This window comes from Porites lutea, chromosome 1, assembly GCF_958299795.1.
Source record: "Porites lutea chromosome 1, jaPorLute2.1, whole genome shotgun sequence".
Lineage (NCBI taxonomy): Eukaryota > Metazoa > Cnidaria > Anthozoa > Scleractinia > Poritidae > Porites > Porites lutea.
In genome coordinates this window covers 37,009,993-37,033,573 of record NC_133201.1, presented here as the reverse complement: position 1 = coordinate 37,033,573, position 23,581 = coordinate 37,009,993, and the positions used below count along the sequence as shown (strand labels likewise).

General features: G+C 40.4%; 3 protein-coding genes and 1 pseudogene across 4 annotated transcripts in view; 3 read left to right on the top strand and 1 right to left on the bottom strand.

Annotated features, from left to right (window-relative positions):
* Nucleotides 1-18,058, top strand: LOC140929153 (atrial natriuretic peptide receptor 1-like). Its single transcript, XM_073379026.1, has 18 exons — nucleotides 1-127; nucleotides 860-958; nucleotides 1,288-1,372; nucleotides 2,069-2,204; nucleotides 3,900-4,040; nucleotides 4,839-4,916; nucleotides 5,247-5,351; nucleotides 6,066-6,137; nucleotides 6,809-6,974; nucleotides 7,424-7,576; nucleotides 8,062-8,233; nucleotides 9,055-9,222; nucleotides 9,820-9,919; nucleotides 15,212-15,280; nucleotides 16,141-16,315; nucleotides 16,817-16,915; nucleotides 17,372-17,463; nucleotides 17,773-18,058. Exons 3-18 carry the CDS (start codon nucleotides 1,353-1,355, stop codon nucleotides 17,899-17,901), a joined length of 1,875 nt encoding a protein of 624 aa, XP_073235127.1. The 5' UTR covers nucleotides 1-127; nucleotides 860-958; nucleotides 1,288-1,352; the 3' UTR covers nucleotides 17,902-18,058.
* Nucleotides 12,616-14,343, top strand: LOC140938056 (uncharacterized; annotated as a pseudogene).
* A 1,718-nt stretch (nucleotides 18,059-19,776) lies between the features above and the next one.
* Nucleotides 19,777-21,216, bottom strand: LOC140949565 (DNA excision repair protein ERCC-8-like). The gene has a single exon (XM_073398726.1). It carries the CDS (start codon nucleotides 21,197-21,199, stop codon nucleotides 19,997-19,999), a length of 1,203 nt encoding a protein of 400 aa, XP_073254827.1. The 5' UTR covers nucleotides 21,200-21,216; the 3' UTR covers nucleotides 19,777-19,996.
* Nucleotides 21,217-21,398: 182 nt separating this feature from the next.
* Nucleotides 21,399-23,581, top strand: part of LOC140949576 (cytoplasmic tRNA 2-thiolation protein 1-like) — a 13,300-nt gene continuing 11,117 nt past the window's right edge. For both annotated transcript variants that reach the window (XM_073398743.1, XM_073398736.1), the window contains exons 1-2: nucleotides 21,399-21,505; nucleotides 23,035-23,158. In XM_073398743.1, the coding sequence (XP_073254844.1) occupies nucleotides 21,449-21,505; nucleotides 23,035-23,158 (181 nt within the window). In that variant the 5' untranslated portion in view covers nucleotides 21,399-21,448. The remainder of the gene's footprint in view (nucleotides 21,506-23,034; nucleotides 23,159-23,581) is intronic.

Here is a 23,581-nt window from a genome sequence, read left to right as displayed (position 1 = left end):
TCGGGCAGAGTGCGGATTGACGAATCAGGTGACCGGGACCCAGATTACTCTCTTAAATACTACCTGAATGGAAGCTTTCAAAACATTGCTGACTATAATCATTCTACTGGTGGCTTTAATCTGAGAGGTGAATAATCTTTGTGTTGTAGCTTTTGTAAACTTTCAACAAAGTCTCCTTCGTCTGATTTAATATGACGAAGGACGAAGGTCGATCTGTTGCGACTTCGTAGCGCGCTGGGCTGTTCCACAACCTAAAATGCTCGCTCCGCTCCCTTAGAAACTCGTGAGGTCGACTTGAGGTAAGTCTACTAGCTTTTACGGAATTTCCCCAATGTAAGGTTATTAGCACTTTACCTCGCCTATTAAGGGCATAGCTATTGGTGCATACGTTGTTAAACAGGTCTAACTGAGGGAAGGAAACATGCAAGCTAGAAAAATACATTAAAAATACCTTTGGTTTAAGACCCAGTGGTTCAAATGCCTGGCAAATAAAAAAAAATTCATTAGAGTGATTTTAATTAATCCATGAAATACAAGGCACTATTATGCACTAATTCCATTTTTTTCTCTTGTTAATCTGTTGCTATTTTTCACTAAATGTTAGTATCTGTTTCACAGGTCAAGTAAAATCAGTCTAATAGGAAAGTGCTAAGTTTTCAGATGGTCTAAATAGCAATGATTATATGTGACTGTTTTTAAGAATCAATAGTAATAATAACAATGATAATGATGATAATGATAATAATAATAATAATAATAATAATAATAATAATAATAATAATAAATAAAAATAATTATTGTCAAAAAATGTATAATAGTGGAGCATGGTTTCAGAATAAATGCTATTATTATTTGACAGATGTAACAGTTATTTGGGCAGGAGGACGTACCGAGCCGCCTTTAGACAAACCTAGGTGCGGATGGGAGAACGAACTGTGCTTAGAACAAGAAAGACAAGGTAAGTTTTTGGGAAAAATGTACAAGAAAAAGTTGTCTTTATTGTCTATTTCTTGGGGTGCATTCTGTGTATATCTGTAGAGAGTGGGACTGCGGCGGTTCGACAACGTATTACCCTTAAATATAGTTTTCACTGAAGCCGTGGTCAAACGTCTGAGGCGTTTTCATTTGATTTAAAGATTTGATTTAAAGTCAACTTTACATACTTAAAGACAAACAGCAACTTGCAATCAGAAAAAAATATATATTGATTTGCTAAGTATATCTTTTTGCTCTTCGTGTTTACTTTAAACTCGAGCTGTTAAATTATCATGTTGTTTTTTTTTTTAGCTACTCAACAGTTGGTGAATGTGGTGATTGGAGCGTCCACTGCTGGTGTGGTAGTGTTAGCCTTCATGTTCTTCCTTATAATCAGGTAACGTGGCTTTCACCAAAAAAATCAAAGGACATTTTTAAGGTCGTTTGGTCGATGTCGTTTAGTATCGATCCATAACAGCCTGAGCGAGAAAATTAATCCTACTTTTAAATGATAAATTCATAGCAATCTGTCTGTGTTCAGTGGTTAGTTTATTGAGTTATTTGCTGACCAGTCAGTAACGTTTGTATTTGGCCAAATTTCGTAACACAGCCCCTTTAAGCACCAGTTGGAGATATTTTTACCTGGACCTTATAAAAAATTAAACAAATTACTTCAAAATCGTCTCAGGAATATTGTTTCTCATAATTCACTTACTATGCACTGCCAAGTGCCAAGTTCTAACCCACAATAAGAGGACTCAGACTCGCAAATCTAAAGTCCCATACAAAATGTCTGACTCGTGGGCCCGAGAAATTGTCGAAACTTTTCAGGAAACAGGTAGCAGGGACAAGAAAAGCTAAGAAAAGGGAAATTTGGGTGATAGAATAAAGCGTTTTTCCTCGTTAGCAGCCTCTGCGTTCTTAGAGAATGCATTTATTTTCCTCCAGCCCTCCGAGATCTCACTTTGAGGACAAATTAGGTGAGAATTAATCTGACGCAGGATTATCAAGACTAAATACAAACCTGTGAGACGTCTCTGAAAGGAAAAACTGAGAAAATAGTTAAAAGATAGATCAAATGTTTATTTTGTAGGAAACTTCGTTACGAGACTGATCTGGCGCAGAACAAGTCCTGGAAACTTCGTTATGAAGACTTACATATTGAGGAGCGTGGATCAGATGAAATACAAACAAAGGGAATGACCACATTCAAACGAGAAAAAACCATGGTAAGGCATTTGTACTCAGTCTTGAACAGTAACAGTAACTAATATTTATTTAGTCGTTTTTCTTATGTATTTTTTCGCTTTCCTTTATTCATTTTATTGCCTAGTTTTTTCCTCAGCGTTACGGTGCAATCTCCGGTCGATACTCCTCAGGCATGTTTTAAGGCATGGGTCACCTCATAATTTGCATAATTTGGCGTAGTGGCATTTGAAACGGATTGTTTTGATCAGTCGTCATGAAAGTTGGCAAACAGTTTTAGCTCGGTGGCCTTAACAATATGTGACATATTTATTGTTGAAATACTAGTCACGTGACCTGTAAATGATCGTTAACGTTCAAAGTGTTCAAATTGAAACGGGGGTAAGGAAAGGAAAGAGCAGTACATCTTCTTAGGCACTACTGTTTTTCCCAAGGCCTGGATATTTAACAACTATTCCTCGAGCCCGAATGGGCTCTGAGTCAATAGGCCATGAGGGCGAGAGGAATAGTTGTTTTAGTAAAATCTAACTAGTTGGTCACAAATATCGATACAAAACAACTTTAGCTAGCAAAACGCGATTCAGCCGCCACTGTTTTGGTTTTCAAAGCCGGCGCTTTTCGCTACTAGTGGGCTATAACATATAGCCTAGTAGTAGCTCAACCAATCCGAACGCAGCATTAGTTGCAACCACTAGTTGGATTTTACTAATACGAAATAGCCCTGCATGTATGCCTAAGTGGAACAAGGATTATGAGATAAAGAAAAACAGGTCACGTGACTAATAAAAGACTTAAATAACTCTTAATAAAAATGCTTTAATCCACCTTGCAAGTCTAATTGACAATCCAGACAGTTTCGCTGACAATTTGATGACAAGTATTTTTAGGCTGAGGTTTAGTGTTTTATTCCCAAAGGGTTTAAATTGGGTACAATATTGAGTTAGCTGATTAGGTCTATTGCGTCGATATCAGGGGTGGGTTTAGTGGGAGTTTTGCAGTCGAGGGTAGGGGAGGAGGGAGGTTTGGAGGCTGAGCTATTACTTTAAAACTCCATTTTGTGGGTCTAAAGGCCTCATCTTTCCTCCTCCATGTTATTTCTCGACTCAATGTTACTGACGTTTAGCAATGTTTTTTTTTCTGCTTGTCTTTTTTTATGTAACTGAGAAGGTACAGGTGAAGGTAGACTGATAGTAAGGTGTCCAAGGCGATAAGGGATCTTGATCGCGTGACCTTTGTGACCGTTTGGGAATCAGATTAGAGAGCTTCAGCAGCCATGACGACAACAGCGACGAGAACGTCTAAAATCAATTGGCTTTATGAGCAAAACAACAGCTCTGCACGTGCATCACACTTTTTAGTACATTTCTTTGAATGCTTCACTGTTCGACTACGACGTGAAACCTCCCAATGCGACGTCTTATGGATGACATAAATACACGACGACAAGTTTTTCTTTCTCTTTTTGAACCTGGGTAAAGTCCTTAAGAATTCAACTCCAGGAAACATCGCTTACATTTGACAAATTGACCGGGTCCAAAAAGAGGCGACAAGTTTGAAAGAAAGCAAAATCATTTTTAGCGATGTTTTTACCGTGGCCGTCGTTTCTTAAGCTCCTTAATTATCACACAAATGCGACAAATTTTTGAGAACAGTAAAATGACAAAACTATTGCAGTGCAGTTTTCAACTTGGATAACCGACTAACTATAACTTTTTCAGCAGGATGAAAGCAACGAACAGTTAAACCGAGGAGGATCCGTGAAACTCAAACCTTTCGCAAGCCCTCCAAGCAACGAGAGTAGCGCCAGCACATCCGGGGGACACATTGAACAAATTTTCACAACCATAGGAAACTACCAAGTAAGAAATATAGCTACACTGACGCTGAGCTTAAGCGCGAATGCTTGTATTTACCTTGAGTGTGATATCACAAAGTTGAATCGCCACTAATCAAGCAAGCGGAACCAAGAGAAGTCCAGCTGAATTGGGGATCCTAGATTCTCTGTTCTCAGCTGTCTGTTAATATTCGCCTTTTTAGAAACAAGAAGAAATCTGGAGCAGAAATGCGTCCCGCAGTTGTTCCTGGGATCACTCTGGGGACGCGCCAATCAGCTATTGGCCAATTTTTTTCCTTGTCCCTAGTGACAGTCTCAGAAAACTTTGCGAAAGTTAACTCGGGCCACCTTATCGGTTCGAAAGTGGCGAAAAAGTTCCATTTTTTAATTCTAGATACTAGCTGAAAATAACGGTCACAGCGTCACACGAGGCAGGTGTTGTTATGAGAGTGTTATGGCCTCTTAGAATAGACAAAATAGGTGGTCAAACAGGGCATCTTATATGTTTATGAAGTTCCAAGACATTTTTCCTGCCCATCAGTCCGAAAAAAGCAGCTAAATCGTAAGAAAACAACAGTGTATTAAAGGAAAGTTTAATAAACCATCTCAGCTGACAGTTAGAATGCTGGCCACCTAATACTACTGAAACAATACAGATCCTCTGTGTTTACTTTTTGAGTTACGAAAATTCATCAGTGCTAATAATATCACCGCATTAAAGATCAGGTAGTGTTCACTGTACTTAGCGTGTTAGGAGTCATGAACATGTATGCCTCGTGTAACCCAGTTTTGGCTTACGCCTCCTCCTGCTGATGTGCTTTAGGGTCGAACTGTGGCGATCAAAAGACTGAACAAGAGAAGTGTTCATCTCACTAGAGAAGTTCTTATTCAACTCAAACAGGTGATATCATCTTTTCTTACTTTCTATTCTTATTGCATCAGCGTGTCTTTAATTATTTGAATATTCACAACCCAGAGAAAAACAGACTAAAGATATGCGAAAATGAACCTATGTTGCATCGGTATTCATCGCACGATGACACCGTCTTTCTTCAAGAAAAAATTTAAAAATACTTTTCAATGTTGTTTTCATCTAAGTGGTGAAACAATTAGTTATAGTTTTGTTTTTGGATAGTTTTGGATTGTATACTTCTGTTGTAATTGACTAAATTAGCCAGAGTTTGGATTGGGTTTTTGTCATTTGTATCGGAGGTTTCTTTCTCTATTACAGGTGCGAGACATCACACATGAAAACCTGAACCCGTTTATCGGAGCCTGCATCGAGTCACCCAACATCATGTTGGTTTGGTCGTACTGCAAAAAAGGAAGTTTGCAGGTAGCGTGTTTCACTTCTTCCCTTCGATTTTATTTCAAACGTCTAGATCCTTTCACGGTTTTTTGATTGGAACCAGTCAGCGAAAATCCGTCATCACAACAGGAGAGAACACCTTAAGATCAGCAAAGTTGCCGAAGATTGAAAGAGATTTGTTGAAAACTAACTAAGATATAGCTTTGCAAAATCTCTAACGTTTAGAGACGTTTGTATGGTGGTGCAAAGTCTTAGATGTGAAATTAGTTGGTTTTTCCCACTCAAATAAAATTGATTTTCATATGAAAGATTTTGCACTTGGCCTCATTTCCAAAGCGAGGGTTTTTGAAACTGAGAAATGGCTGCCACGTACCCAGACGTCTCTCTCTCGATGCGTGCAAAGAAAGGCGGCAAGGAGAAAACGGGCTTCGCCTTTCGTTTTTCAGCTTTCCTTGATCCCCTGCGCTTCGTCACCAGTCACTCGCGTGTCACTCGCGTTTCGCGCTCTCCTCTTCTGTGCAAAAACGAAACACCTGAGAAGGAAGCTGGAGACACCCGACATTTCGCCACTCTACTGGTGGTTTCCCCACGAAATGACGTCTGAGAAACGAGCGCAGAACTCCATACTGAAAACGCGTCACTAACCAGATTTGGGTAGCGCTTCTGATTAATTAGAAATTTGTTTCAACCAATCAGAAGTACTGCTGTGCTGTATTCTAACAATCAGAGTTTCTTCATTAGGATGTCCTGGCAAACGATGAATACAAAATCGATTACGGATTCAAACTGTCAATGGCAATTGACATAGCTGCGGTAATCAAAGTTAATTAATAACTCTTACTACAATAAAGCATGGCTACATGGCATTTACGAGCAGCAGGTGCATTTCATACTTGAAAGTAAAAGGTGTTGAGCTATCTTCTCCTTGAGCTTTATAAAAATAACCACATTGGCAGCTTTGTCTATGCTCTCTATCATAATTTGGGAAGTAAGAGGACCCTCTCTGAGTCTAGGGCTTACCCGTACCCTAAAGTATCCATGGAAAAAAGCCTATTAGATGTTAGCACACAATTTTTCAAAAATTATTTTATTGGAATTGCTCGATGCATCTAGCGCTGTTGGTAATAGTCTGCAAGAAAATCTAGAAAACTATTAAACCCCTAAATTTTCGTTGGCCAAGAGTCCTTACACATGATCCACCGACAGATCGTCTAATCGCTTCATATAAACCAATGTGAAATGTCAGACTTACCCATACATACGAAGTTGTTGTATTTTAGCGAGAATGCGACGTTATCGTTCAATATTGCAGTGATCTGTCCATAAGTTTATTAACAGCAGTTAAAATCTTAAAATGTTTTATCCGGGTAACTATTAGCAAACAAGTGTATCAAGTATCAAAAGGCACATGAAATGAAAATCCCACTTTTCAACAGATGTACGTGTTTCAAGTTGATGACTGAAAAGTTTCTTTTTCATTCTAGGGAATGAAGTACCTTCACAACACTGCTGTCAGGTTCCATGGAAACCTGACGTCATCTCGGTGTGTAATTGACAGTCATTGGGTTGTGAAGATCACCGACTGGGGTTTGCACGCCTTCAAGACTGGACAAGAAAAAGTCAATGTAAACCCAAAGAAGGTTTATACAGGTACATTTTCAGGAAAAAAAGACGTTAAGGTGACTTCCCCGAAAACAAAAGAGTGGGAACAATTTTGCTTTTGTTTACCTACATTGTACCACTTTCAATGAGGTCCTTTACGAGTAGAACGTTGAGTGACCTGTAACTAGAACGTGTCATGACAGCAAAGGTATAGGTAGAAGATAGCTTGTGTACAGCCGTCCCCTCCCCTTTGGAAAAAATAGGGAAATCGACCCCTCTCCCGGTGATTTTTTTCCCTGAGGGGAGGGAAAGGCTGTACATAGGCTAACGTAGAAGAAACTAATGCGTAAAGCCTGCAAAGCTTGTAAGGATCGATGGAAAGTATTGGCTTCATCCAGGTAACTAACTTTGTTGGGCTGTCTTTACCACGCTAATATGGCTAAGTGTTACAAATCTAATTTCTAAAAAATTGTGCGCTTTATCTTAAACTTAAACAGATCTTCTGTGGACCGCACCAGAGCATATCAATATAGCCAAGGTTGAGCGAGAGGGTTTTTCACAGAAAGCTGACGTGTACAGCTATGGAATACTGTTGCAGGAGATGGCTACTCGTTCAGAACCGTTCAGCGGATGTCAACTGGAACCCAAAGGTTTGAGGGTTAAATCAAGCTTGCAGGCGGGCAGCTGACTCGTCCCTCGTCGTCTCTATCTGTCTCTCCTTAGTGGTGCGAGTGGTATGATGGGAAGGAGGAAAGCGAAGGAGAGAGACGTCCTTCCTTTTCCCTTCCCATCACCCCCTGCTCCCGCTGCGCGCGTTACGCGAAGACGACTGGGGGCGAGTCAGGGCGGGCAGGTTTATTTTGCGAATGCCGCTGACGGATCTCCGTCGTTTGCAACCACTCTGTCAGAAGAGCGACACACTAAAAATCTCTCAGCTTTTAGCCAGGTTTTGATTACGCGCTATACAAAGTTGTTATCAAACCAGAAGGAAGCCACCCACTCCCCCATAAATGTTCCTTTGTCTAAAAAAACAGTGGTAAAATTCTAACTCAAAGTCAAATCTCAGCCTCGTAGTCACGAATCTTTAAGGTCCCTATTATTTGCTCAGTAACGCTGTAAGTTTTTTTTTACACAGAAATCATTCACAGGGTGGTTATGCATGAAGACCCGCCATTTCGCCCCAACATTCCTTGCATTGAGATAAAGCCAGAGTATATTGATCTGATGGTGGATTGCTGGAATGATGACCCAGAGGAACGACCACATTTTTATCGAATTGTGGAGAGGCTCAAGAAAATCAGCGGCAGGTACGGTTTTAGTCTTATCGTATTTGAGGCACATAATAATGTTTGATAGAGATCTGGGTTTTGCTTCTCCATAAGGCGAAATGTCCTGTAAATTAAATATCGCCATCAATCGCTGGCACCGAGATTACACAGAAACACATTATCAGCTGCAAGACGAGTCAGCGTCGGCTATACACTATAGCCCATAACCCGAGAGCAAGCAACTTTCATGCACCCGCATAATGGTGCACGTGTTTTCACAAATTAGTTTCTTTTTAGAACGATTTTTGCTTGAATTAAAAATATATCTTGTAAGTCTCACAACCCAGTCATTTAAACCTTCAGACCTGAAAATGGTAGTTTTGAACTTTTAATGACGTTTAGGTTTCTTTTTTCATCTTATTCTTCTAAGCGCACATAGACGGAGCGGAGCATTTATTTCCGCTGGAAAAAGTGCCACAAAATGTTTCTAAGATAACACCAGTCCATCAAAACGCCGTGACATAGGCCTAATATGGACGTTGCTCGCCCCGTTTTAAGAACTGTAGGCATTATTATGTGTTCCCCTCATACCGATCGAGTAAGGAGCCAAACCAAATAGAAGAAGAGAAAAAAAGAAAAAAAAAAGTGTAAGTTTTACTCTCTTGCAACCAGTTGCTGAATTACGGAGGGACCAGAGAGGTGAGACCGAACGTCGTATGGGACCTGTGCATTCCTTTCCAGACTAGATAGTCTGGCAGCTGTCACCCAAAAAAACAATAAATACTTGTCAAGTCGGAATTCTTAGGGTTAACCTAACGCTAAATGGAAATCATTTATACTTCTTTTCTACTTGTTTTTAGGGGATCAAACATCATCGAGAACATGGTTACTATGATGGAGAAACATGCTAACCATCTTGAACAGCTGGTAGAGGAACGGACCAGGCAGTTGAACGAGGAGAAAGAAAAGACCGAGAAAATCCTCTGCCGATTACTGCCACCGTACGTATTAAACTTACTAAAACCCTCGTTACGGTATCCTCTATAATAAAGACCTTTAGATTTGAGGACGAGGACGAGGACGACTACTTGTACAGGGACGAGATGTTTTCAATACTAAGTATTGCGGGCGCGTGAACCAGCGTCATTTTAGCGGGAAAACGTGGTAGTCGTCGTCATTCCTACTACGAGTTTTAGCAAGAATTTCGCCGTGGCGAAAACAGGTGATATGGCTTTTGCGATAGGAGCGAGAGCACTGAACTAAGAAAAACATTTTTACGAAGAAAAATAATTTGACATGCATGGGTTGATTCTATATTCCGGAGATTGAAATGAATAAATTTTTTGATATCAGTCAGGCTACAATAAATCAAGAGAAAACGAGCCTCTTTTGACTTCGTACATCTCTTTCTCCATACAAAATATTTACCATCGGCTCCCCATCACAGCTGTACTCTTGGTCTCCAAAAGACCAATCTACATATACATACAATCCCTACCTTTATAAATATAGCAAAAACGTCGTTTCGTCCCTTTGCGGTCCCTTTAAGAAGCTTTTTATTGCAAATCACTTATTGAGGCGAGACCGTCGTTTAATTTCAGTTTGGTACTAGAACAGCTGAAAAGCCATAATTCCGTGCAGGCTGAAGAGTTCGAAGAAGTCACCATATTTTTCAGCGACATCGTTGGCTTTACGAAACTTGCTTCTGTCAGCACACCATTGCAGGTAACTACTTTAAAGAACAAACTACACTCATAGAAAAAAGCTAGTCTCGGGACAAATTTGTAAACACTTGCCTATCCTCTTCCCCCCACAAACAACTTTTTTTGTGTATTAAGAATTATCCCGCGTTTCAACATGGTATAGGGCTAGTGGAGCGAGGCTGTAAGACATTTTTGATAAGGTTGATCGCACTGTTTTATGAGAGCAAGCGGAAGTTACAGACTGAGTTACGAATACTGCATCAGTGTCCCAAGGACTTTTGCTCAACATTTTGTAGACCCCAAAACTTGAATTACGTATTAATATTTAATAGAGATTAATGTTCACATAGAGGTTGAGATTTGGGGAACATGTACACTATTTCAGTTGTTATCATTACAACAAATTTTGTACTTCCTCTTTTTGAAAGGAGATCTCCTTTGTTGCGCACCACTGAATTATTCGAGCAGGCTTAATACTTAGCAGAAGAGTGCTTCGCCCTCAATTATCTCGCCCCATGTAAGGTAATCCGGAATCCGGAATCCAGGTAATTTTGGTCTGTGGAATCCGGAATCCACGGCTTTGGAATCCGGAATCCAAGCATTGTAATCCAGAATCCAGGTTGCTGGAATCCACTCTGTTGTGATGGTTCCAGGGCCTCTTCTTTTCCTTTAGCGACTGTTGCGTGAAAATCTCATGTCGCAAGGACGCGCAACAGGCATGTTCACGCGTGTTTCACTCGCAGGAACATCCCTTGTCATTGTGACATATCGGGTATCAATTTGAAACAATGGTCACATTATAATGACGTGACAGAATCCCAGGGAGTGATTCATATTACTGTATATTATCGCTCTTTATAAAACACCCTTTCGACCTTTTTCCCCGTTGCGCTTTTGGAGTCGGAGGTTTAGATTCTTTTCCTGTTTGGGCGCAATTGGAACTAATTTTTGGATTTCAGGTAACGTCAAAAGAATAATAATATAAAGTATCCTTATTCTTGGGCGTAGTATCAGTAGTCGCGGTGGTTGCAGTTACTGGCTTCTTTCAGGCACATGTCATCAGTGTCACTCAAAGAATGACATGCTGCACGTGGTGTCGACGTGGTGTCTTTCATTCAGTCCAGATTCAATCAGTCGAAATCAGACATCTCGAGAGATCACTTTGAATTTTTTTCTCAATCGATCGTTATCAATCTTTGTCAGCATGGGGAAGCACAAGAAAAAGCATGAGTCGGAAAGGTACGTACGTCTATAAATTCGGTGTTTGTGACTTTGTGATGGAAATGTTTTGGCGGCGTGGTTTTGAATAGATCAGAATGTGTGAAACAGTAATCTAAAACTTCGAGCAGCTATATCTGTCTGTTTCTGTCATGTTCAGAATTATGAGCTAACTATCTTGCAAATTTATGTACAGGAGTCCAAGAAAGAAAGAGAGAAAAGATTAGTTCAAGGTCTGTGGAGTTGTCGTTGTTTGTTCTATTCGTGTTTTCTGCTCAAAAAGCGGTGGTTGTGCGAACACTTACTGAAGCGTTTCTGTGATCAAAATTATATTCGAAGGTGACAGCGTTTCCATACCATTTACAGACATGCTAATTAAATAGAGCATTTGATCAATGAAACGAACATACCAAAGTGAATCCAAAGTAAATTATCGAATTTACTTCACCGTAGAGCTCCGGAAATTGCTTGAAAAGGTCTTCTTCGCCCTTGTAGTTTGTGCATGAGAGAAGATAAAGTATGCACAAGACTGTTCCTATTGGTTTGGGCCACTGACTGCGATCCCAAGCAAAAGAGCTTTATGAATTCCATGCTAGCAGACAGGGCGAAGTACCCCTACCAAGTCCTATTCCTGACTGCCCACACAACATCAAGTCAGTACGTTCTGCAGAGTTTTGGCATTGGATTGACATTGATGGATACCTAGTGAATGTAAGGCTGCTTTTGGTGCTACGTGGAGAATACGAAGACATCAAGAAATCAGTTTCATTGAAAGCAGTTCGAAACAAAGATCGGATGGATGTAGAAACAGCAGTGGAGATTCACCGGAAAGCGATTCAAGATTCCATTCCAGATGAAAGAGTGAGCACAACATTAGTTCCAGAACTGGAATTCAAGCACTGGAAAAAGAACGGGGCCTCTCTTTTAAGCTACCCGGTAGGATTGGCATTCTCCCCAAAGCATAGCAGGCTGTTTATTACCGATAGACGTCTCCATGCAGCCTTCATGGTTGACATGCACTGTCCAGCAAATGTCACATTAATCGCTGTTGGTGGTGGTGAGCCCGGGCACACTACTGGATATGGCAACAAGGCCAGATTTAGAAACCCAGCTGGTATTGCGGTGAAAGAGAGCGGGAAGCTGTACGTTTGTGACTAAGGAAACGGAAGAGTTAGAGTAGTCAATTTGCGAACGCTTTTCTGTCACGCTTCCCAGATTGTACAAGGGAGCGTCGAAGAAAGCCAAAGTGAGGAAGAAGATTGCGCCGGTAGACGTATCCGTAAAGTCCATGTACACGATCTTTCCCTTATTTCTGAAGGTAATGTACCGGATCTGGTGTCACCATTTGCCATATGTGCGTCTGCAAAGGGTAGCGTTGAACTGTTTGTGTCAGACGTTGGTCTTGGCAAGATTTTTTCAATTTCTGGTGTTGTAGACGATGAGGAAACTAACTGCGTCGGCCAGTTAAATGAATTGTTTTGTTTTGATCCATCTAGTTTATTAACTTCATTAGCCTTAACACGTGACGAGCAATACTTGTTAGTTGGAGACGGGAATGGTTCATGTATTCATCTTTGTCAAGTGAGAGGACGATTGAAACTGAGAACAATTTCGAATATTCCAGGCCTCATGGGTATTGCAGTGACAGATGGTGGAACCGTGTTCTTGTCCTCCAGCAAAGAACACGCACTGTTCAGTTTGAAGGAAGAAGAGATGCTTGGGGGTAAAGAAACCCTAACAAAAGTGTGTGGAGAAACTGCAGGCCATCGTGATGGTGTCCAAAGTCGATGGAACAAGCCTACTGCTTTATGCGTATATCGAAACACTGTTTTCGTATGCGATACCGGTAACGTAGCAATAAGAATGTTGACGTCAGCAAAGGGACTGATCCCCCTGCAAAGTAAGATGGCCCAATATGCAAACGTGTTCCGACCCGACAAGAAAGCCAAAGAAGAAGACCTACCACGTACATTTGAAGATCATGTGAAATCTGTCGAGGAGTTGGTTGCATTTCTCTCTAACCACGAACAGGAAGCCCTGGAGAGGACGGGCAAGCGAAATACCAACGGTCCCGACATGACCATACCTCGATGCACCCGACAGTCCTTCCTCATAGTGCTAGAATCGCTGACCAGCCTTACCAACACGCTAACGGAGATTGGGCATAGTCACCTTCTGGACAGGATCTGTTTCGAAAGTATGACAACTTTGGGCGTGGAATGCTATTTCAAAGGAATGCGAGCAGACCACGACATGCCTACAGTGGCTAACTACGCTTACAGAAGAGCGCGCTGCGTGGAAGACGATATGCTGCGCATTTACCAGAAGGATTTCTCATAGTTCACTGGGCCCAATTCATATTATCCGAAGAAAATTATCAAAGGTGAACCCCCAAACATCAAGACGCGACCAAACAAGCTGTCAGCAATCACTGAAGGAACAGGTAGCAAAGAAGAAGACACAAGGCGAGAAACTGTGATGCGAGAATTTGCTAAGGAGTATGGAAGAGGCGTAAGACAGGAAAATGTCCGCTCAAAAACGAAAGAGCTAACTGGCACCCTTCCTTATGCCCTTAGTATGTGTCCCACTACCATCACAGCCTCATTAGAGGAAAGCGAAGACGTAACAACAGCCTGCCAAGTTGTGGATGCTAATGTGGCATTGCGGAGTACGGCTGTACGGGTGCAAACCATTTACCAGAAAGACGACATATTGGCAGTAAGACACAACCGTAGAAGAGAGATCTCACCCTTCTGGTTAGCAGTTCTTCTGGAGGATGTACAAATAGAAGTGAATGGTGGAAATTTTGTGCAGCAAAGAGTATCCTTAAAGTGGCTAAACCAAACAAGTGATTCACTAACATACACCTCCGGTGATGTCTGTAATGGGAATTCCCCCAAGTGCACTCTAACCCGAGTACTCGACTTTTCTTCCGATGGATCAGACATCATTTTAACAACAGAGGAGGATAACAGGCTCTGTCGAATTGCTAATGGGGACTACGGTGACGATGATGACAATGAGAATGAAACTGCACCACCAACTGCAGAGGATGAGGGAGAAGTATCCCTCCCGATAAGACTGCCGGGAGTTAGTTTATCAGGACGGAGAACGACACGGTTTATTCTGAGATAAACGTTTCCGTTGCCTGCGTAGCTTGTAGTATAGTAATTGGACTATCTTCACGCTATTTGTTGGTAAGCTGTAACTGAAGTTTTACATTTCTGTGTGGCAATTAAACAATTCGGAGACGAATCATGTTTGAACCTGAAAAGCACTGATTTTGGCAATGTGTACCTCTTTTGTTATTGTTGACGCCGTTGTTATTATTAAAATAAGAATAGCCCTTCCTCGTTAGTATTTCTTCAACGATGTGGACTCAGTGGACTTCAGAAACCGCTCCTATATTCATAATCCTCTCGGGTAAGGCCAAGAATTATATTTTATACTTATATTTTATATAAGACAATGTACACTTCGGGTAAAAAAAGAACAAGCTTTTTTGGTGAAAACAAAGTACAAAGGAAACGTTGAAAACCAGAAAATAGAATTTTGAAATCTGGAATCCAGCCACTTATGGAATCCGGAATCCACGGATGTGGAATCCGGAATCCACAGGCATGGAATCCGGAATCCACAGCGTGGAATCCGGAATCCAAGACTCTCTTGGATTACCTTACATGGGGCGAATTATCTAAAGATCCAGAGTGTGGATTCAGTGAATTTGTCCCCACAAACTAAAACTCGGCATAGCTGCGTTTTATCTTAATGTAGACTTTTTAAGGCAACAATGTCTTTTTCTTCTGTTCTCCTTGCAATTTATTCACTTAATTGGAGAAATTTAGAATCACGTTTACGGGGGATTGGAAAACGTCAATTCGTACCACGTGACCAAGTTTTTCCTGTTACTTTTCGTCCATTTTCTTATATCTACACACAAATAAATACAGTTTCATGTCAGGTTTATCCATGAGACTTACTTCGCAAAGTTTTTAACTGTTTATTTCCTTTTTCAATTGAGAAATCGTCAACTTGAATCTTACGTTTGTCGTTTGCCGTAAACTATTCTAAATCTCTCCATTGTTTCACTTTGCAGATTGTGGACTTTTTAAATGATTTATACGTGGCCTTCGATGAGATCATTTGCCGCTTCGATGTTTACAAGGTACTGGAGATCTAACATTGCTCTATTCTAGCTGAGTAAAGCAAGAAAGACGCTGTTTTTGACTGGAAATCACAGTAACCTGTCTTCCTCTTGTCATATCAGTCTAGGTTATACCTTGCCTTGTCCCTAGGTCTCATTATAAAGCGCGGCCAATTCGTTTCGGGTCACCCGCTCGCCTCGGATACGTCACCGAAGTGAATTGACCGAGAAGGCCTGGGAAAACGCCGTACAGGAACTAAGCAAGGTTGTTTCCTGTCCTTATCCATCAGTGTCCTTAGCAAAGGGCCTGAATCACTCCTAGCTCAGATAATAATCATTCACAACCAAATGAAAGCGAAAGTCTCTTCTCATTATCATAATCACAATCTTCCCTTCTTGATTGGAGCCTTTTAAAAAAATTCTTCTAAAAGAAAAAAATAAAAACTTCTTATTATTGAAATCCGAATTCTGTTTTTCCATGTGAACCTCGGCCCCGGTATGCTGTCCAACGGAACGGTCAGCATACGCAGTTTAGCGTCCCTTTTAGTTCAGTTGAAAGATCAATAGATCAGTCATTTACCACCGTACGTATATCAATAGCCGGATCCAATCTCCACTAAGTTGCGTACTGCCTAGGCCTCTGAATAGTCGTCAAATTTCGTTAAAACACTAAAGGAAAACTGAGTATCTTTCTAGTGTCACACCTTCTCAACCGACTTATCAAACTTTCCAATATGTGTACTTCTTCTCTTCATCCCAAATGTGAGACTCTCGTTGTTTAATTAATACCTGAATCAATATTCTCGGCTAAATAACTTGTAAAATCTTATTTCAGAGCCGAGTTTGAGTAAAACCCAATAACGGTTTAAATGTTTTATCAGGTGGAGACAGTTGGCGATGCTTACGTAGTTGTCAGCGGCTGCCCCATGTTGAATGGTATCAAGCATGCTGGTGAGATAGCTAGTATGGCTCTGGAGCTTCTTAGTCACATGGCAGTGTTTCGAGTACGTCATCTGCCAGAACATCAACTGCAGCTGCGTATTGGCATACACACTGGTAAGTGTGTCTTCCTAAACTCCTCCCTCTCCATTTCGATCCCGACAAATACTAATCATGAGCCTCTATGCATGGTGTGAGTCGTGAGAAAAGGAGAAAACGTTTTCTCCCTTATGTCGGAAAACTAACGAATACTTACTTTGTTTAACTGAATTTTTTACAAGCTAGACCTCGGTGGAGAATATGGCTGACTAAGATAAAGATCATCATTTTTACTGGCCGAAATTCGTCATTGCTTGCATAAAATAGTGTCGAAATTGTGGTTGGGCCCTTTTTCTAGACAAACTAGATTGTGCCTCCTTGTTAATGCAATCTTCTAGTTATTGTTTCAAAGCAACAGACAGAACCTATTATAAATTCTAGCCTAGTCCATACGGCACGGCTATGAGAACGTATACTATAGATTCCACTCTGCACCAAGAGTACCCCATGTGGCTCTAATAACGAACACTGATTTATTAATCTGAGATACCGCTGTCTTTTGCTATATTGTGATTGCAGGCCCAGTAGTGGCAGCGGTTGTCGGTGTGACAATGCCACGCTTCTGTCTTTATGGTCATACTGTTAACATCGCTTCCAAATTGGAGAGCACCAGCATGCGTAAGTACCTCTGGCAAAAGAAACGCTATGATGTTGAAGATTTATACTAAGCGTCAGTGGAGAGAAAGTATAGAGCCTAGCTCCGGGCGCTCCATATTCGGCCATAGAAGTGGTCTTGAGTTCAATTGATTTAGCGTTGAAAGGAAGTAAAACACTCAAGCATGTTCAGAAATTGGTGCGAAAATTTCGGCTAATCACAAAACGCAACAATCATGAAAAACCAAATAAATGACCCAAGAAATCAACACAATGAGCCGAATTTTTATTATCCTACTTTCAACTGAAAACGCTTTGATTCCTATTCTCAATTTTTTCTCACTCTGAGCAACTCTTAACTCAAAGGAAATTATCGCCAACAAAAACGGCTCTTTTCAGAATTTTTTTAAAGTGCGAGATCCCTTTCTTACACTTCTTCTGTAGCCAGCTATATTTCATGTTCTTTTTTTTCTCCTTTAGCTTTGCGAATTCACGTCAGTAATGAATCGCATGCAAGGTTGGTCGAACTTGGAGGGTTTTACTTCGAGGAAAGAGGACAGGTTCAAATCAAGGTAACATTAAGGCGTGGTCTTTTTTAACCCTTTCTAGGCCTTGCCGTCACTAGCTAGACATCAATGTCGACCTGCGTCAGTGAAAACGTTACTAGCTAATCATTTTTACTCAGTTTTCCTCTTCTAGTGTTAGTGAAAGCGCAGAGGTTTATGCCTATCAAAATATAAAGTTTCTAGGAGTTTTCAAAGACGTATTTACACCCTTCAAGCAGGTTTAATTTCCGATAACTTAACGAAACTTTACTGTAACAATGGAAATAACGATGACTTGCTCAAATCAGCTTTATTTTTTGTTTTGTTTCCTGACAGAGGCAAGGGCTGGTGACTACTTACTGGTTGGTTGGCAAGGAAGGTTTTGACAAAGTCTTACCTGACCCACCACTGGACGGTGGTGAATTGACCATGTTCGAAACATTGGATGTTTATTATGCCAGCTAAACTATTAACGCTAATAGAGAATCAACCTAGCACTGAGGCTTTCTTTGCTCGTTTAGGCTAGATTCTACCTGAAGTGACGACTTTATGGAGCAAAACTAACAGAGGAAGCTTTGTTACTAGGTTGTGATGAATCAAAACTGGAATGTCTACATGTAAATAAAAAGGAACGGAAATAAAAAAAGGAAAAGAAAAAAAATGTATTACAAACTCACTATGTTTCATTGAGATATTAGAGACCTTTAGATTCTATAAGACGAGGACAAGAACGAAATTTCCTCAATACTATTTAAGTAGTGCGAGCGCACGTGGACCGCGTCATTTTGGCGGGAAAACGTGATAGCCTTCTATTACAGATTTTAGCGAGAATTTCGTACAGAAACAATGAAGTTAACAACGGTTAGAGGATTTATCACTATGCGATCGGGAGGGGGATAAACCTCCTTCAATAAAAGCACAACGAAGCTTTCCGAGATGAATATTCTTTGAGAATACGCAAAAAAATTCTAAGTTAAATCTCGTCCTCGTCTACCTATTCATCGACAGACTGAGTCGAGGTCCATTTATCTGTCAAAAACGGGTTTCGGTTGAATGAGGAATCACATTGACCAAGAAAATTTAGACCGCTAGCTAGTTCTTTAACAGTAAAGATTTCAATTAATTCGTTGAAATCTTAGAAGAGCCAACACTCAATTTTCTGATAAATTTAAAAAAAATAAAATACACCAATTGAATTACTTAGGTGTGTGTTGTCTTTACTGAAATAAAGCTGGCAGCCATTGTTGTTGCAGCGGTTAACGTTGTTACTCTATCGGGTTACCCACCAACGACTCAGTCATATTCTTCTTAAACTATAGGTTAAATAGCAGTTTGCCAAGCAACAAGACTTCGTGGTCATTGCTTAGCTGTTTAAAAGCCTGCCGAGAAGCCGGATTGCACGTCCAGTGCTCCGTTGCTTAGCTACTTTGCATCTGTGTTGTCATGCATCATTACTGACCATAAGAGCGAGCTCTCCAGGGCACTCTGGCAGTGGGGTGGCAAAAGAAAGGGGAGCTTGCAATTACGTCTCTGGAATTTGAATCCACCTCCAATTCCCTTGTGGCTCCCCATCAACTGAGCAGTCAGATTCCCACCAATCAGCGCGATGTGGAAAAGAACGCGAATGTAAACAAACATTCAAAAACACAAGCCAAAGGTAAATGACTTCACTACTAATGTCATCTCTGCCAATTGCATCGACTTTCTTGATGCAAATATTCAAATTCCAGAGCCCTAGTTGCACTCTCTCCTTCCTTTTCCCACCCGCCATCAGAACGCCCTGGACAACTTGCTTGCAGGCTATTCATATCTCAATGTGATCTTCACACTTGGAAACACGACCTTCATACCACTTGTGACTCATTAGTTTTAACATTCAGCGATTACTTTCATAAAAAAACTTGTGCAACCTATAAAAATATTCCCAAGAATGCCTAAACATGCCAAAGATGCACACAATAGGTTATAAGTGTAAAACTGACCTCAAAAGTTTTTAGATTGAATGTTGATACTCCCTAAATTGTATCAAAACTCTCCCCCAGTTTGATATCATCCTGAAGTAAAGGCCCCCTTCTTTATTTCTGTCACCAGACAGATTTGTGACTGGAATTTCATGTAGTGAGAAAACAGCACAGAAAATGTGACAGTATAACAATAATTTGCTCTCTTATTAAATTATAATACTTTTCTAATCCAGGAGTCTTGATAGGAATTATTACTCTTGTCCCAGCCACTAGAAATTGCTTATGATGAAGCCTTTTTACCTGTTATTCTGTCTGTTTTCAATTCACCTTTCTAATTTCATAATAGTAAAAATGAGAGCAACTAAAAAAACTGTTATACAGCATGCAATGGAAGTCGAGTATGATAACCTGGGGCTAGTGGATTTTGCTATCAGGCTGGTAAATTCTCTTCTTAACCTGCGCAACAGGCAAATAAAGTTTTTGAAAGGACTGTAATCAATCCTGCCCATCAAAAAATATTTTCAGGCTAGTTAAAATGACTTTTGGGCTAGAAAATACTAGCTACATCTTGCCCGAAGGGCATTATGTTTTACTTTTTATGTTTCTTCTTCATCACTACTCCAAGAGTCTTGATAAGGATTATAACTCTTGTTTTCAGTACTTGAAGCAGCTACTGATGAAGTCCTTTCCTCTGCCATTCTGTTCAACTGTGGAAGCCATACTAAAAGATTTGTGTCGTTAGCACCACTAAACACAGCTTGAAAATGCCGGTGAAAGGTGCAGCAGTTAACATTGTTAAAATGACCATTCAGGGTGATTATATGCTTTCCTGTAACTACTTCAAATACTTCAATATTGCTTCCTGATGGAACGAAGACCACTTCACTTGATGTGCCACTTGACTGGCAGAGCTTGATAGCCTTGCGGCAAGGATTATGGATGCGACCAAAATTAACAAGCGTGTTCTTCCCAGTAAAAGTATCCCACAGTCTTAAGCGATCATCTGTTCCATAGGTCAATAAGTGTAGTCCGTCAGAAGAGAAGGAAATACCATTAACATGTCCATTATGAGCTGTGTTAATGGCTGACGCTCTGGATCCTCCTCTTCCATTGTGTTGATCTAACGAAAGGATACTTCCCACAGCTTTTCTTACATCCCATAAAAGCACTTTATTGTCTCGGCTACCCGTTGCTAGAAAGTATTCACTCCTGGGTGACCAAGCTACAGAAATAACTGCCTTTGAATGCCCCTTTAAAATATGAATTGCTGAGCCAGATTTCAAATCACAGAGATAAACTCTGGAATCCTCGCAAGCTGCTGCTGCTAAACAATGTTTCCTAGTATTTCTTGGCATTTGATGATGGTAGACTATTCCTTCCAACTGAAAGCTCTCAACAACTTCAAGAGCGTTTGTATCCCATACCTTCAAAGTGTTATCAACCGAACTGGATAAAAACATTCCTGTGTCATTTGGGTACCACTGAACTGTCTCGACACTATGTTTGTGGCTGTCCTTCAAAGTTCTTTCCACGGTGGCAACTGAGTTACATTTGAAATGTTCACTGTAGAAGCAATCCTCTATGTCGTGAACAACTATTTTTCCATTGGAACTTGACGACAATAGATATTTGCCTTCTCCAGTGTCGATATCAACGCAGTTAATACCGGATTTATGGACTTGTTCTACTTCGCCACGTTGACTCAATTTTATGGATCTTACTCGTTTACTTCGTTCATCTTTCGAGAAAAGGTGGGCCAAATGGGTCGACTGTTCTCTCAGACGAAGAGAGCGATTCATTCTACTAAGAAAGTAATAAAATACTCACTTAGATTGCCAAAAGATCCAAAAGGAAATAAAAAATTGTAAACGAAGCAAAAACTAGCAGGCGAAATTATTTCGTCGAACTGCGTCGAGGATAAAAGAGATCTGGGGACAGCTGGATGGCCAGGCCTTCATACCTGGCTTCACGAGGCACTGGTATCGAGTAAGAAATCAACATGGCGGAAGGCGGATTTTCTGTGGGTTTTTGTCGTTATTGAAGAAAACATGCCTCTGTCTTGTAAAATATGTGGGAATAAGGCTATTTTGAAGCGACCGAAAACGGTAAGCTGGTTCATGATGCTATTGCAGTTGATCAAATGTACTTTAATAAGAGGATTCTTTAGTTCGCGGTTTAAGCTTTTTGTGTGTCTTGGTTCTGATGGCGCAATAATTGCAACTCAAACAAAAATCTGTGTCTTTTTTTCGGCGTAATTAGATTAAAGTTCAAAAGGCCGTGGAATCTTTTGTTAAAGCGTAACTGTTCAGTTTTTATCTTGCGTAGTACAATCCTCCGATTTTGTGGTACTTTTAAATGTGTTTATTAAGCAGGGTTGATAGATTTGACACTGTTTGATTTTCAGTGGGCTATTGTTGCATTTAACTCACCTGTCAGTGTTAATCTGGAGGGGGGGGGGGTGGGGGGTATGGAGCCCAGGGATTTGACAAAGGAAGTCAGCCGGTGGTGAGGACTTTTGATTATCGCCAAGTTCGGGGGGGGGGAGCCTTTGAATTTCATCCAATTACGGACACCATCTTGGATTGGAAGCTGTTAAAGAACTGGTTACCAGTCAGTTAACAGTTGCAATACCTTTCCCCAGTTGTTTAAAAGGTGGATAGTGTCATGTATGCTATCACGAAGGTATGATAAGCATCATGGGATGTAATAAAACCACGAGGTTTGATTCAATATGGGTGTCGTGTGATACAGTACATAACAGATAGCGCTATCCACTTGATAAATATTAGGGGAACCAATTGCGCTATCTAGTGGATAGAGATTTATCCGGTGGATAGTGCTATCCACTGTTTGAACAACTGGAGCCAGGGGGTTAGGTAACCAAAGATGGTGGCCTTTGTTCCCATAAGGATCTGTGGGTATTTTTTATGCACATGTGCAAGGTGGAAGTTTTATCCTCTTTATTCTTATTGAAATGAATGCATTCATTCATTTACATCTTTTTTTGGGAAGTTAGAATCTTATTCAGTATGACTGCATGATTGACATAAACATTTTGCCTGAGTTTGAAAGCAAGTACATTGTAAATTTGCTTGTTTAAGAGCAGCAAATTTGTTAAACTGTGTAGGTGGAAAACACGCCTTCATGATGCTGGCATTTTGCTGGGCCATTCTAATGACAATTGTTGGAATAAACGGATGCGGCTTTCTCAAAAAGTTGGTGTGTTGCTTCTTTCAATGAAACACATTTGACGTCTAGTCTTAGTTAGAAGGGTGGGGAATTTGTTCTCTTGTGAACAATTATGATGGCCCTGGGGTAGGGTATTTGACCCAGAAAATTGCTTTGAGTTCAAATCCCTGGCCTTTGCCTGACCTCCTCCCCCTCCAGGTTAACACTGATAGGTGCATAATATCTGTTACCCCTGAAGATTAAATAAAATATGGGTCTATTCCAGAAGAAAAAATCAATGCTTTACCCCCAAATTCACTTTTTTACCCTACCCTTAAAGAAATCCTCAACTCACCCCGAAGTATTGTATTGATCGTCACCCCAGGGGGTTATATTATGACTTCACTCGTCATAAGCTTGTTTTTGATATGTTTTGATCATTTAAATGTATTTGATACCCCATCAGGGCCATGCGTTGTGCAAAGATTGTTTTTACACAACGTTTGAGACAGAAGTCCATCAGACTATAATTTCAAACAAACTCTTTGAAAAAGGAGAAGTTGTTGCCATTGGCGCATCTGGTGGGAAAGGTTAGTGATGGTTATTATTCATTTCACTGTGTTGTATTTATGATCTGTAATTTATTACATTTTGGGTTGGTTTTTATTACATTTACGGTGGGTATTACATTTATGGTTGAGTTTTATGACATTTATGGTTAGTGTTACATTTATGGTTGTTATTACATTGATTACTGTCTTTATGTGTGATACAGATGCTAATGAAGCATAAAATGTAAACGAGGGTTTCCCTCAAGATATAACTTAATTATTTTTGTCCTAAAATCTGTTGTTGTTTGTTTGTTGTTTTTTTACCATCCATTCATTACCCTGATTTGATTTCAAGCGACACTCACTGCACTACATGTAGTTGTACTGATTAAGTCTTTAAGTGAAACTCTCATGGTACATGTATGACCATTTAAATAGATCCTCTCCAGAATACGGTACAAT